The sequence below is a fragment of the Tinamus guttatus genome, unplaced genomic scaffold, assembly GCF_059628265.1.
Source record: "Tinamus guttatus ecotype Peru unplaced genomic scaffold, ASM5962826v1 Tinamus_guttatus_pri_ptg000155l, whole genome shotgun sequence".
Classification (NCBI taxonomy): domain Eukaryota; kingdom Metazoa; phylum Chordata; class Aves; order Tinamiformes; family Tinamidae; genus Tinamus; species Tinamus guttatus.
Window position 1 is genome coordinate 936,997 of NW_028288689.1, and position 14,323 is coordinate 951,319.

General features: G+C 42.5%; 1 protein-coding gene across 5 annotated transcripts in view; it reads left to right on the plus strand.

The window, feature by feature from the left end:
* Positions 1-14,323, plus strand: part of EBF1 (EBF transcription factor 1) — a 249,896-nt gene that overhangs the window by 150,821 nt on the left and 84,752 nt on the right. For 3 of the 5 annotated variants that reach the window (XM_088522596.1, XM_088522593.1, XM_088522597.1), the window contains exons 7-8: positions 3,886-3,967; positions 11,462-11,579. In XM_088522596.1, coding sequence (XP_088378722.1) covers positions 3,886-3,967; positions 11,462-11,579 — 200 coding nt within the window. Of the gene's footprint in view, positions 1-3,885; positions 3,968-11,461; positions 11,604-14,323 lie in introns of all 5 variants that reach the window. The other 2 variants (XM_088522594.1, XM_088522595.1) reach the window with 1 other exon arrangement.

Consider the following 14,323-nt stretch of genomic DNA (forward strand, 5'->3'; position numbering starts at 1 on the left):
CCACACCAAATACATCAGTGCCGCTTATACCAGGGTTAATCGGTGAAGCATCAGATCAGGTAACTCTTGTGTTTACGTGAGTTCCCAAGTTATAGAGACACCGAGTATTCTGCAGTCATTGCCTTGCATTATGAAAAATCTTGCAAGTTTTCGGTGATTCTAGATGCAAAACGGGAAAGCAGTCTTTGTCCTGAGATTCATGTGTGTGTTTGTGTGCGTGTATAAGGGGGCTTGTTTATGGCCCAGCTTTATCCCTGGTGTTGCTTGTAGAGTGGCGGCAGGGCTGAGCCAGCAGCATGTGCCATCCCGCCAGGCTTCCCGAGCAGGCTGTCACCTTAGCAAGGAAAGCAGCGTTCGTTTACACTGTATTGCATTGATTGGCTCTGTTAGCAGTCAGGGAGGGAATCAGAAGGTATGTGTTGTTTGATCTGTGTAGAAAAGAAAGTTGTTAATGTTAGCTATGAGGATAATCGATGTCTGAAGCTTGTGCAGCAGAGGAGCTTGCGTTTAGCAGTCACGTAACTTTGGAGAGAGAATAAAAATTGAAGATTTTATTGATACTCCTGTGTTTTGCGCATTTTTTTTAATCTTGGGAATGAATTGCAGACCCTGGTGGTTAGTATTAATGCTATATATCCTCTATGGTTAGTATTAATGCAGTAGATTGCCGCCAAATAGGAAGAAAGTTAGAACTGAAGAAATCACCCCATATAAAGATTTTAGATGCAAGCAGGGCTGCAAGTTGTGCTTACAAGTGCTCACTTCTGTTGGCGTTTCTCCTGGACTCACCCCGTCCATCTCAATCTGAAATATTTGCAGAGTCAAGTGTTGCTAATGACCAAGGCTGCCAGAATTGGCCTTGGCATGGTGAATGCCCCTGAAGCAGCAGTTTAAAGGTGGACCCGAGCAAGGCTGAGTCCTGTGACCTAAGCCATTCTGCTGTGCCCGTGTTCCCCTCCATGCACACGTGCTCTCCTGCCAGGCGTTCTGCCAGCTCAGGAGCCGTTCAGCTGCTCCTTGCATGAGCGTGGGGCAATATTTGCATAGCCAGGGAATCCAACCCGGTGCGTTCCAAAACAAAGTGCAGCCTATATTTTGTTTTATCTCCCGGTGGAATAAAAATGCAGTGCTTGGCAGAAAGTGCTGTATGAGCTGATGAATTTTTTTTTTTTTTTTCTTAAAATGAGGTGAGCAAACTTGGCTGCATAAGCTCAGTGTCTTGAGCATTCTTCTGAAAATACAGGGTTTTTTTTGTTTGTTTGTTTGTTTGTTTTCTGTTAATTTTTCTACAGTTTGAATACATTCAAAGGAATTTTTGTTTGCCTGCTTGCCTTTTTACTTTGAGGGGAATAGCTTTAAATAGATGAGCTTAATGTCTTCTACAGTTCATTTGGATAAAACTTCTGCGTTTGAGAATTCAAGGGATCCAGCACAATGCAAGCAGAGTTAGAATCTGAAACTTGGGATGGGGATTTGCAGGTCCTACAAGACAGCTTTGTGTTTTGCATTGATTTTCCCAGCCTTTGGGCTGACATGGGCTGATGAGACAAGCCAGCGAGGTAGCATGGGAGGAAAGCACGTGAATGGAGTTCCAACGGCAGGCTTCCCAAAGGGCTTTCCTCCTGTCTTAGTGGCCATGGAGCAGACCTGCTGATCCACATGGTGTCTGGATGCACAGCACAGAGTTACAACAAGAGGTTGTTTGCCACGCGTGTGTGACGCCACCTCTGAGCGCATGTGTTTTTAACTGTATTTTTAACCCTTCCACCAGCCCTGGGTTGCTCCTTCCTTGGGGAAAGCTCGGCAGGATCCCCTGGCAAAGCCCTGGGGCGGCACACGCTTCTCCCTGAGCAGCGAGCGCTTCGGCCACATAAGGGCCCGTTGGCGGCCCCAGCTGACAGGGACGTCTTTGCCTCCCGACAGATGGCCGGGCGTTTGATCCCAGCCAGCGCTCCCGCGCGGAGCGGTGCTCTCCGGGTCCTGCCAGCGTTTTGTGTGACAGGGCCAGCTTAGGGTAAGAGGGATCTGGTGTCCGTGCCCTTCATAGCGCGTGAGCTCGGTGACGAGCTGCTGACAGGAACACGGTCATCCCGAGTGGAAGATCCCGAACTCGCCTCCCTCTGCATTTTGTTTTGGTGGAATTAATGCCCTATTTGCTTGTCTCTCAAAATCCATCCTGGCACAAGTACAAACCTTTGCCTGGTGGCAAGCAGTTGTCTGGCTTCGAGATGGCGAGATTTGTGCTGACAGCTCCTTTTACACCATCCAAGCCGGGCTGTCGCAGCTGGCCATTAGAAGCTTAAAAAGACACGCACACAAACAACTAGCACCGACTTTCAGTTATTGAGTATCAGGACCTTCTTGATGAGCAAATGTAGTGGCTCATACCACCTTTATTTTAACATAAACAAGCACAGTCTCTCCCATCGCCTGTTCAAGTGTTCGACAGAAGCTGTTTATTTTATATTGATTGCTTGCTCTTATATAGAAAGACAGGACTAGGAGGGACTTACTGGGTCATGAGCTCCAGTCTTTGGTAATCATCACATTTTGTAATCCCCCTCATTACCTCACTTCAATGAAAGCAGTCCATTGTAGTTTCGACTTGTCTTTGCCTAGTAGGAATTTCTTGTCACGGAGGGTCAGCAAGCACCAGACTTGTCCCTTGGAGAAGTGGCACTGGGACTAGAGCAGGGTGAAGAGTTGTGCTGGTCACAGAGGGGTTTCATGAAGGTGCTCACCCTGCGGTTTCGCCTTTCCTGTTGGCAACCTGTGCAAATTCTGCTAATGTCGTGTTGGGTTGGGATGTTAAAGGTGGATGCTGATAAAAGCAAACTTTCAAACTTCCAGCGAGACAGGATCAAAAAATTGCCTCTCCCTCTGTTTGGGTATGGAGGGAGGTCAGATTGGCTCCTGCTTAGTCAGGTGATGGTTACTGCAAATATAATGCCTCTCTGTCTAGTGGCACTAGGTTTTAAATTTTAGGATTAAATTTTGCACAATTGAGCTTTAGTAGACCTTAGTCTGTAGTTTATTTTGGACAAAAGGTTGATAAACTTTGGCTCTAAAGGAGGAAGCCTGGAATCTGAGACCCACTATTATTCACTGACTTGTCTTTATGAGTTTATAGTCCACTGATGCATAACACTGAAGGAAATATTTTCAGTGAAATGTTTGCTTTTTTTTCTTTGGCTTTGTAAAATGCAATGTCTTCTCTTAGAGATATATGTCAGGGTCATATAGCTACTTCAGTGAACTGTGTATGGTCAGGAAGTAGACTGCATTTAAAATATTCCTTTTTTTTTTTTTTTCCTGTGAAGTCGGGCTTTTAAACCAGGACTTTAAGGTTTTTGGTCTTTCACTAACCACTATTTGAACATTAATTTTATGTTCAAATTGGGTTTAATTGTGGAAGGGAAATTTCAACTGTATGGAACATTTTCGGTATTCTTATGTTAAATCAAAATTTGCACAATACAGTGAACTTGGAAAATAAAACCCCACTTATACCTAAGGGAATATTCTTGGCTAGCATTTTTCCGTGCTCCTTTTCACTGTACTGAAATATGTGTCTCCTACTTCCCTGATGCTCTGGACGGCACCACGAGCCACTTAAAGTGATATAGGGACTGACTTTGCAAACTTTAATGGCTCTGACACAACAGATCCATTAGGTTCCTGCTTAAAGCTTTAGGATGTGCATACGGGTTTTGTTGGGCTGGGGCCATGCGAGCTCTACACCTTTGAGGATAGCCAGCAGGACGGTTTGCCTGAGTTAAGATTACTAATGTAAATAAGGCTGTGTTGGAATAAATGCACAGATGTTACATGCTGCTATTGCAAATTGTTTATAAGTTGTTAATGACCACTTCTCTTTCTCCACAGGTTCTTCTTGAAATTTTTTCTCAAATGTAACCAAAATTGCCTAAAAAATGCAGGAAACCCACGAGACATGCGTCGATTTCAGGTCAGTCAGTCACATTTCCTCCTTTTAAAATAATCAGCTGTTAGGGGGAGAAGTAGTTTGACCCAAACTAACCTGGTAATCCCCTGGAAGATGCTAAAAACACAAGGTCACAGCGTAATGTCTATGTGCTTCTCGTCGCTGCAGAATTGGCAGGAAGTAGTTGGATTCTCTTGCTCTGCAGAAGAAAACTCACTAAGATAACGCCCCCTCCATATGATGTAAAAATGCGAAAAGGGAAAAACAAAATGACCTTACTGGTGTTTGAGATTAAGGGGCTACCCTGCTCCACTCTGCCTTCAGGCAAACATGCCAAACCAAAGGAGCCCAGGGCCTGCTGACAGAAAGGGGCAGGTTGTCTATGGACAATCCAGTAACAAAATGAGGCTCGTGGCTCTGCTTATGGTGTGGCATTCTCCACTTTGAGAATTACTTTTATACAGCAGTAAGGGCTCATAACTATGCATCAGTGTGATCCTTGCAGTCCTCTGTTGGAAAAAAATCCCCCTGGGTGTATCTTAGGATGTGTTGGACTGGTATTTCCCTGCTATGGCATAAGGGCAACCTCAGGTGGCTACAGGCATTTCTTATGCTACCTGTAAGTGTGCCCATGACCACACTGGGGAGGAAGAGGGACAGTGTCTCTTGGAAGATGGTCTGCACTGTCCTTCCTCAGTGCTAGAAGCAGAGCAGTGCTGTGGCAACAAGGAGAAATAGCTGCTCCAAGCCTCTCTGTTGGAGATGTGGACATGGAGTGTGCCAGGGGCCTTTTACCCGAGTATGGACTGAATAAAAATAAGGGGTAAAGAGCCAAAGGACCTTCCTTCTCCAAGAGGAGGAGTGCACAGGGGCCAGGGAGGAAATGTGTTAGGTGCTTTCAATGAGGATTTGTCTTGGGGAGCAAAGGAAGGAGATTTGTCCTGGAAACTCCATGGGTTTTGGGAGGTAATAGATTCCAAAAAATAACTGCTGCTTTCTGCAGTATCCTAGGATGTTCTTTGCTTCTTTTCTGGCATTTTAACACTTTTTAAAAAGTGTTCAATGCTATTTAAATAGTGACACTATGTATATGTAGATTATACATCTTTTGTTGAACTGCCTAATTGCAAAAAAAAATGGAAGGAAGAGAGAGATGCTATTTACCCCTCTAAGCCCAGAAGGGCAGAATTGAAGAGATGTGGCCCAGGGATTAATCTAATCTGGGTAAGAGCTGGTGTGAGAACAGCAGAGCCCTCCGCTTCTCCACCATGTCCACCCTCCATCCCGTTTTTTCCAGTGATTCGAGTGGGAGTTACGGTTGAAGGAGAAAGCGTGTTCTCCAGCAGGACTCTGAGCAGCGAGGGGGTTTGGGCCAGGCAGTGGCCCCTGGGGCCCGTCAGAGCTTGCTCACAACACGTCCACGCTGTTGGTTTTGTGCTCGCCCTGGATGCAGCCTGATTTTCATATGGTAATGCCTCGCCTGCCCCTCAGAACAGCAATCAGGAGCCTGTGTAGGCAAGTAGGTAGGACATAAGAAAGGTTGTTGATCTCTTGACTTGTAAAGACATTCTGTCATATGAACCCAGCTTCACAGCAGTTGAGCTTTCCGTGTGTAAACAGAGACTGCTTAATTACACAGGTCATGTCAATTAGTGTGACCTTAGCATTTTCCAGAAATTAATCACTTTCAGCAGAGCAAAGCGCCCTTACTATAATACAGTGTGGTATTGAAGCTTGCAGCATTCTGTTAAATGCCTGGGCTTATTGTTTTACAATAGCTGCTTTTGTTTCCCCCTCACTCTCACTTTTTTTTTTTTTTTTTTAAACTTGAACTTGTTGCTCTTTTAGCAATGGACTTCCTAAAATAAAACAGCCAGACTTTGCAGAGTCTGGCTTTCATTTATCATTTTTTGTGTGAAAAGGAACAAGAATAAAAATGGTGCCTTGACAATATGATGCACTTTGGTGTTTGAGACGCTGTTGTGTAGGTACCCAATATCGTGTAGGCACAAGTGGAATCCTGCCCCCTGTGACTTCAGTGGCGGAATGCTGTGAGCTACCTCGGACTCTTGAAATACTCCCACTGACTTGAAAGATGTGTCTTAAAATTGTGTCAAAGGGCTGGGTAAAAGACCACATGAAGGTATTTCCAAATACTTTCTAAACAGTAGCACTTTTTTCACACAATATTTAGAGAGCCCAGCTGCCCAGGGCCTGGTCCACTCTTTAGTGTGGTATCATTCACCAGTCCCCAAAACTCTGTAGGAGTTACTAGAAAGCAGCTTGTATTTTTCATGAACAAAACAGTGAAGGGCAGGTACACTATTCTTATAGCATCTAAGGATAGATCCTGCAGAAAAGCTTCTTTTGTAATAGTGTTTTTGTCTGCAGCTGGGAATGTCTGGCTACAGTATGGTCTAAAAGAGGTTAAGAAAGAACAAGGAAAAGGCAGAGTACAAGTTGATTCAGGAGACCTGCGTGTGAACCTTCCTTCACACTCGTGTATGAAAATGAGTTAGGAAGCTGTACCCTGAACTTGGCATGCAAATATACTAGTGCTGAAAGCCTAACGTAAAAGCAGTGGTGGGGCTGGGAGGAAATGCATTTCTCTGCATGTCTGAGATGCCCAGGCCTGTGACGCTGGGTACCACGAAGCGGGGTGGCCAAGTGCCAGCTGAAGTGTGTGTGGGAGCCGTTTGCACAGGGCTGGCCCTCGTTGTGTTTGTTGTGACTCTATTAGCAGAAAGAGCCAACCAGATGGGAAAAAACAAATCAGGTCCTTTTATTCCAGAAGCCCCAGGAGCAGCTGCTCTGTCCGTGTTTATGCGTCTTCACGTCTCAAGGCTTGGTGGGATGGGCAGCAGTGCCACAGTGAGTGGTAATGATAGCAGTTAATAAATAGGTGGTATCATGGGTGAACTCTGCCCAGATTGTCTTTTTTAGCATGAAAACTCATTCGTATGACCTAAGCAGTTCTGTGTGTCACTATAATTAATGGAACCCACGTGGCCCAGTTATCTCGTTGTTCTTCTTTTAATACAACTACTTGCAAATTGACACACGTCAAGGTTTCGTTTGGAGGAAACTTTTGAGACAGAGTCACTGTGTAAGACACCAAATAATCATTTATTATGAAGACCTTGAAAGTCACTTAGAAATTGCTGCGCCGTTCGGTGCTGTTACCACAACCTCTTCCTGTGCCGAGCCTGCTAGTCTGCCTCCGTGGGACGCTGCCACTCATGTTTGAATTGAAACCACTTGTGTCTTATTGCAAATTTGCATAAGAGACAGAGATGATGCTTCATGAATCCCAGATAATGGAATTTGGACATGCGAGGCTCCATCCCCAGAGAAGGAAGAGGCAAAAAAAAAAAAAAGGGGGGGGGAAATAGCAATGAGTGCTGTGGCCCAATTCAATGAGGTAATTAAGTGTCCGTCCTGTCCTTGGGCACGTGAGCAAAATTACTGAATATATCGTACTTACGTACATTTAAGTAAGGCACATTTTTAAGTGCCTTGTTAAGATGAGAATTTTTTTTTAGTTATCAGAATAAGGAAGTCAAGAAGTTGCATTAAGAGGTTAACAAATGGTGATGAAAATAAAAGATGTAAAAGATTTTGTTTAAGCCATTTTTGCAGAGTTTTGAAGGAATGACCAGAGCAGCAAATGCAGGGGTTACAGGTTAAGAACTAAAGACACGCTTCAAGCCTGGAAATCATCATAATCAGATATTTTCTGCCTTGGTCACTAGATATTGGGGATGTCAAAAAAAAAAAAAAAAAAAAAAAGCAAAACAGATCCCTCACCATCCTTCAGAGAAAACTGAAAGCACAAGGAACATGCTATGTCTTAATCAGTTGGCAAAGCTTAATGGGCTGTGGTTAAAAATGAGGAGTCATGCGATGCTTAATTTTGATGTATTAGGTGAGGTACCATAACAAATAAACAGGCCGAGTGCTAAACGTGGATAAATAGCTTGATCTCCAGGCTCCTGGTCTCAGGTTGGTGTTTTTTTTTTTTTTTCCCAAGTTCCACAGCATTCACAACTGAACTATTTAATGGCAGGCAGAATAATTCACAGACCCGTGATACGTTAATGCAGTTGATAGTGTCAGCTCGATTGAACAAAGTTGTAAACCAAGGTGTTTTTTCATACCTCTGTCTCCCCTGGTGTTGATACAGGATTTAGATTCAAAATCTATGAAGGGCTAAAGCTAAAGCTCAAAATCATTTTCCATGTTTGCCTGTCCCAAATTAAAACTGTTTTGTTGACAAAATTTGGAAAGGTTTGAGATTTGGCAGGCCTGGTTGTCCCTGCGCTTACATTAATGTGTCAGCACCTCATTAATCATTTATTAAACTGTAGTGTGCCTTTCCCTCTTGCTATGGTCTGTGTTTTAGGATGCCTCAGTGCCCATTTCACATCTACTTTGGCTCTCCCCCTCACCATTTTTATGATTTCTCCACAAATTAGTTTTAGCATGTGCTTTAACTTGAACATATCCCAATCGTTTCAAAATCAAAATGAGGAGAGTGTTGTATTTTTTTAGATTAAAAATATGAGCATAACTCCTAAGTACGTAAGTGCTCTGCAGCAATCCAAGTATGCAACTGTGGCACACAATATTCAAGGTATATCCTTTCTCTGTTAATAATTAGGACATAAATATTTTTTTAGGGTGGTGTATGTTAAGTATTTCTGTATTAATGAGGTTTTGTGTTTCAAGAATTAGGCAGTGAGTGTGTGCTATGTGTGGTGCAGGTGCAGTATGAATAATCTTTTTTTTTTTTTTTCTCTTGACAGACACATAAGAGTAACCACTTTTTTTTCTGTGTTTCCTGAGACTGGAAACAGTTTCTCTTGGGGATTCCTTTTATAGTTTCTTCTGCTAACGACACTGAAGAACCACACCAATGTGGTCGCTTTGTAGTAAATCATATTCTCTGTTCAGGAGGTAGATAGGATGACACTGTTAAGTAATTCAAAATATGTTGCATCAACAGTTTTGGAAACCTGAGGAGGTGAAAAAAAATTAAATGAAGATATACTCACATAAAACCGATCATACTGGGATTATTTTCTCAAGGAGAGTTCTTCCCTAGGAAAAGACATATGTAGAGATAACTGCTTATATATCTAGGACCTAAATACCCGGGACCCAAATTACTGTTATTAACACTTATTCGTTGTGTTCCTATTCCTACAAATCCCCTCAAATTTGGCTTTCAGCAGCTGACGTCAATGCGAACGTGTGTACCTATACGATGTAAGGACTGGGGATGTTATTTAGGGAAAACATTTCAGGTGGTGGCCCTTGTAATCAGTGATGATAATCTTCTCACATACATCTAAGTAGACCTGCAGAAGAAGAAAGGGGTTGGTATGAATCATGGAGCTATGGCAAGGAATGTCAGCAAAGAATTTAGTTCAAAATCCCAGTTGCAAAGAATTTACAATGGTTGCAAGTGCACAAATAAGACTGCAAACCCTGAGACACTTATTATAATATCATATTTTATTGAAAATATCATAAACTTTATTCTATCCCTCAGGAATGTAATGGATAAATTACTTCTGAAATCCCTTTTGGAATTTTATATATAGGACTTGTTTTTTTCCCCTAGTTTGATTTCAGAAGAACTTACCTACAGTGTTTGGTGCTTTCTTTTTCCCAAGTTTCCATCTGTAGGGGCTCTTGAATCATTTATTCTGTATTTTAATATCTTTGACTTAAAACACACACAAGAATCTATTGCTTCGAATGCCATTCTGAGGGACTGTTTCAGGAACCTTTCCATGCAAACTGTTCTCTTTTTGTATTCCTTTTTAAAGACAAAGGCTCCCTGCATTAGCTATGGGTAGTTTTGCATCTTCACTTGCTTTATATTTTTAGAGGTTTTATAGGTGGTCAGAAATGGGTGGATTTTTTTTTTAAATCCTATTCAAGTGGCAGAATTGAATTGTTGTAAGCGATCCTTTAAGTGTCCCCATTCGACCAACTTTGAGAGGCAGCGGCTTCCTGAGAGAGTTGCAGCAGTGTTTGCCAATCCTTGTAAAGCATTTCACCTCTTCAGAGGCTAAAGCCTCTCAAAACCAAGAACAATTAAAGCAAGAGCCTTTCAGAGCGGCGGGGGAATTCAGGAAAATAAATCAGAAATCCTCTGCCGGGGCTCTGGAGGCTTGCCTCATTATAAGAGCAGATCTATTAGCCCCCTTGCCATTGTCTTTCATTTCTCAAGTGAGGTGATTCTAATTAAATTAATCTGCATGTCAATCTATCGGTGATCAATCAAAAGGGCTGAGGTCCCCCTTTGCGGCAGTGTGCTTGCGGCTGACAGGGGCTGATAATGGAGGAAGAAATAAACTGTCGAGCAAAGTTAATTAGTCAACATAATAGGTGGATTAAACAGGAGCTGCTGATTGCTGTTTCACATGTCGAAGCATGAGGTGGGAGCTGAAACTGCAATTAACAGACAATTATTATATTTGGTTGTAAGAGGTCGCATGAATAAACATATCTCTGTGGGTTTCAGTTTTTAATCCCTTTCCCTGTTTAATATAAGGAGAAGTGTAGGTCATTTCTTCTTATTGTTTTAGGCGAAGTTCTCCAAGGGAGCGTGGGCTCCGGCAGGCGGGCGGCCGCCTGCAGCCCGAGGCCACTTGCACCCACCGCGTTTCCTCCTCGCGTAGCCTCAGCCTGGACGCTCCAGTGCAGGGTTGTCCTCTCCGGCTACATCTGTTGAACCTCCTGGACACACGTTCTTGAGCCACCAGCATGGCCAACAAGTTGGGTCTCCTGTTGCTGCCGCTGCACTGACTCGTCCTGGGCGATGCTTGAAAGAAAACCCTGTGTTTCAATGTTGAGTTGTGAAGCACAAATAATCCTAATGCAGGGTGAGGAGGGCTGTGTTCACCAGCTCGGGACCCTGTGCCAAACCTGCATGTGCACACAACACACACGCGTGTGGACTGTTGCGTTAGAGCTCGGAGCAGGAGAAATCTGGTCTAGTCCAACAACCTGTAGTGCTGACCAAAGGCGGTGATGGGTTTAGGGGGAGGAATACGACTGCTCTCCTTGCAGCTTTGCAAAATACACTTTTCTTTTATTCCGAATCGATTCTCATTTGCAATGTCAACAGCTCTATCTACTTTAGCACAGAAACTGAAGGATAATTTAGGGTGAAACACAGCTGCCCTTGTATATGGGGGAAAAATACTTAATAAAGATCTTCTTGTTAAAATGATGGTTAACAGTGTGCCGTCTGCCGTGCAGCTACAAACTCTGCAATTTGACTTAAAACTGCATCAAAAGCTTTCGATGCCAAAGACCCACTCATCAATAGCGTCTCTTGTTAGATTTGTACAGCATAAGCACCAGTTATTATGCGAAATAGCTATGCAATTTTCTACAGCTTCCAGCTGTTATTTATTTAACTGAGTTTATTACACACTATGCTGCTTAGAAAAAAATACGTATATATCCAAATGTTCCTCCATTTTGCTCTTGTGCTTGCAGGTTGTGGTGTCTACAACAGTCAATGTTGATGGCCATGTGTTGGCAGTGTCGGACAATATGTTTGTACACAACAATTCCAAGCACGGGCGGAGAGCTCGAAGACTCGATCCCTCGGAAGGTACGCCTTCTTATCTGGAACATGGTAGGCATATCATTTTCATTGGTTGGCATTAAATGTGGATTTATTTGGTTTCTGTCTCTGACCTCTGGTTTCAAATTGTCCTGTAGCAGTCCATACCTTTGGGACCAGATATTTTAGAGAGACTGGCCTCCAGACCAAAGGTGGAGTTTTTAAGTAGGTCAGCGCTAAATGTAGTGACTGGTGACAAACATGGATGTAGAATCTGTCCTGTGTGTCAGTGAACTTTTTTTTTTTTTTTTTTTTGCTCCTATTCAGTATCCAAAATTGGAGTCTGACATTTTCCAAGCTGCCTCAATTTTTTGAATCTAAAGGATCTATACATCGAAAGGATGTTGCCTATTTTCTGAAGTATTCGGCACCCAGGACTGCGGCTAGATTTCTACTACCTATAGAGTGCTGAGATCTCTAGGAGATCCAGCTGTTCCTTTGAGTTGCCCTAAATGAAAGCAGAGCCCTTTTGGAAATCCATCTGCTTTCTCAAGCCATGGACAAATGTTCTCTTCTGGCTCCAGCTGTGCCAGCTGAGGAAGATGCTGTTCCCTGCGTGGCACAGCTGCCGGCCTCTCCTCCCTGCTGGAGGCCATTCTCCACGCCATGGATATGCCAGCTAAGATGATTGTCTGATTGCTCCCTAATCTGCTTCAGTCCAAAGAAGCTCATTAGATTTAAACAGTTTAATAGCTCTTTTGGAACCTGCATTGTTTGAGATCCTGCATGTCAATTTAGCTGGCATTTCTGAAAGGACCATGAACATCCTCAAGAGTGGGATGGGGGCAGATAGCTGGAAGCAGCCTGGGGCATGGTAATCTTCTCCCCAAGATCAACTGGTCCTGGAAGAGAACATCTGCTGCTGACTGTAGGTGCTTCAAATAGGAACTGTTGAGTGCAAATGTACTTTGAAAAATCTGGAGTTGATTAATGTTTTGTTTTGCTCTTTGTCCTCAAAGTTGATGACTACTACTGAAAAACAAAACAAAAACAGAGGGCATTTCACTCCCCTCTCTCTGTTGCAGCTTGGTGGAATTGTTCTTTGTCTTCAAAGCTGTTTATAATCCTAAATTCAATAGGTGCTTGCTCTCTCTGAGACGTGTGCCCTCAGCTTCCATTGAAGTTGCTGAGTGTAGGAAGCACTGGTCCTCTATGCTGGTTTGTTTCTCAAATATTTGCCAAGGATCTGATGAATAATTAAATAGATTTTCCCAAAGAGTTTGAAGAAACCAGATAAAAATTTCTCCAGGAAAGTGAATGCCACTCAGAAAAATGTTAACTAGATATGCTGAAAGAAATTATCAACAGCAAGAAATGGGTGAATGTGTGAATTTCTACCAGTCAGTGCATTCCTGTGGAAACAGCATCCTATTCTATTCATGCTTTCAGGCATCAGTCCTGCAAGCACTTATGCATATATTTAAGATTATGCACACATATGGTCCTGTTGGGATCAATGAGGCTTCTTGTGTCAGTAAAGTTGAGTGTATTGATAAGTGTTTGCAGAATCGCGGCTGTAGTTCACACTTACTAACCTAAAGTTCTTAGCTCAGCAGCGTTTCTCATTATATAAACATAATTTACATCTGTTTTTATTTAGCTGTAACTTTTTACGTAGGCTACGAGCCATTTTCAGACATAATTCATGCTATAGAATTTTTTTTTCATGCTGCCAACAACCTACTTTAATAAACAAACGGCTGTCATAATTTTTTCTGCATTTTATAGAAATGAACTGTGTCTATTAATTAGCAGGAGGCAGAATATTACAAAAGAAAACTTCAGTCTTCAACTTTGCAATCTTATTTAGTCTTTTTTTTTCTTAATTTTGTTATTACTATTTACTTCTATTTACTTCTATTGCTACTAAAGCGGATGCCATCTTTTATTTTTATTTCCTCTCCCATCCTTCTCCTTCAGTCTCGTCAGTGCATGCTTTTGGCCAGAATTTCTTTCTCATACTTGCAAATGTTCCTGTTCTTGTGCATGGTGTGATAACAGCATCTCCTTTTACCACATCTGGTGTTTCCACTCCCACTGTGTGAAGGGTCTGTTAGCAAAAAGAAACAAAAAACTGCACCTTATAGGAGTGGATAATACATACCCATGTTGACCCTAACTACAGTGCTACTATTAAAAGTCAACATCTGCAAACTATCTCCTGGCGTTTGTTTTGGTGGGAAAGGTGATTTTTCTAATCTCCTTTCCCAGGCACCTCTAAAGCAACCTCGTAAAGCAGCCACTAGTAAATTCTTACTTTTGAATGGCAATTTCTACACTACAAAATTACACTCTTCCCGGAGGCTCATAGAGCTTTTCGTTTTAAGCGAAATCCTGTGCATATTCTAAGAGATGGCAAAAAAAAAAAAAAAAAAAAAAATCCAGTAACTGCGTTAAATGCTAGTATTGTATGTCTAAAGCATTTAACTGAATGAAAAAAAAAAAACGGGAAAAGTTTCAATGGGGCTTAATACTAATGAAATTCTGGGCGGTCACCCAGAAATTTAAACCCCTTGCAACAGACAAGTTTCCTCTACAGATATTAAATTTCATCTTCAGTTTGGGTCCCCAGATCTATTATTTTCCTTCTCTTTTTGGAATGTTCACCTTGGATTATATCCTTAAGTGTAGGTAGAAAAGACAGTTTACTCACCTTTCCTTTTTCCATCTGTTCTGGCTCCTAAGAGGGAGGGCAGATTGACCTAGACAATATCTGTAAATGGCAAGACAAG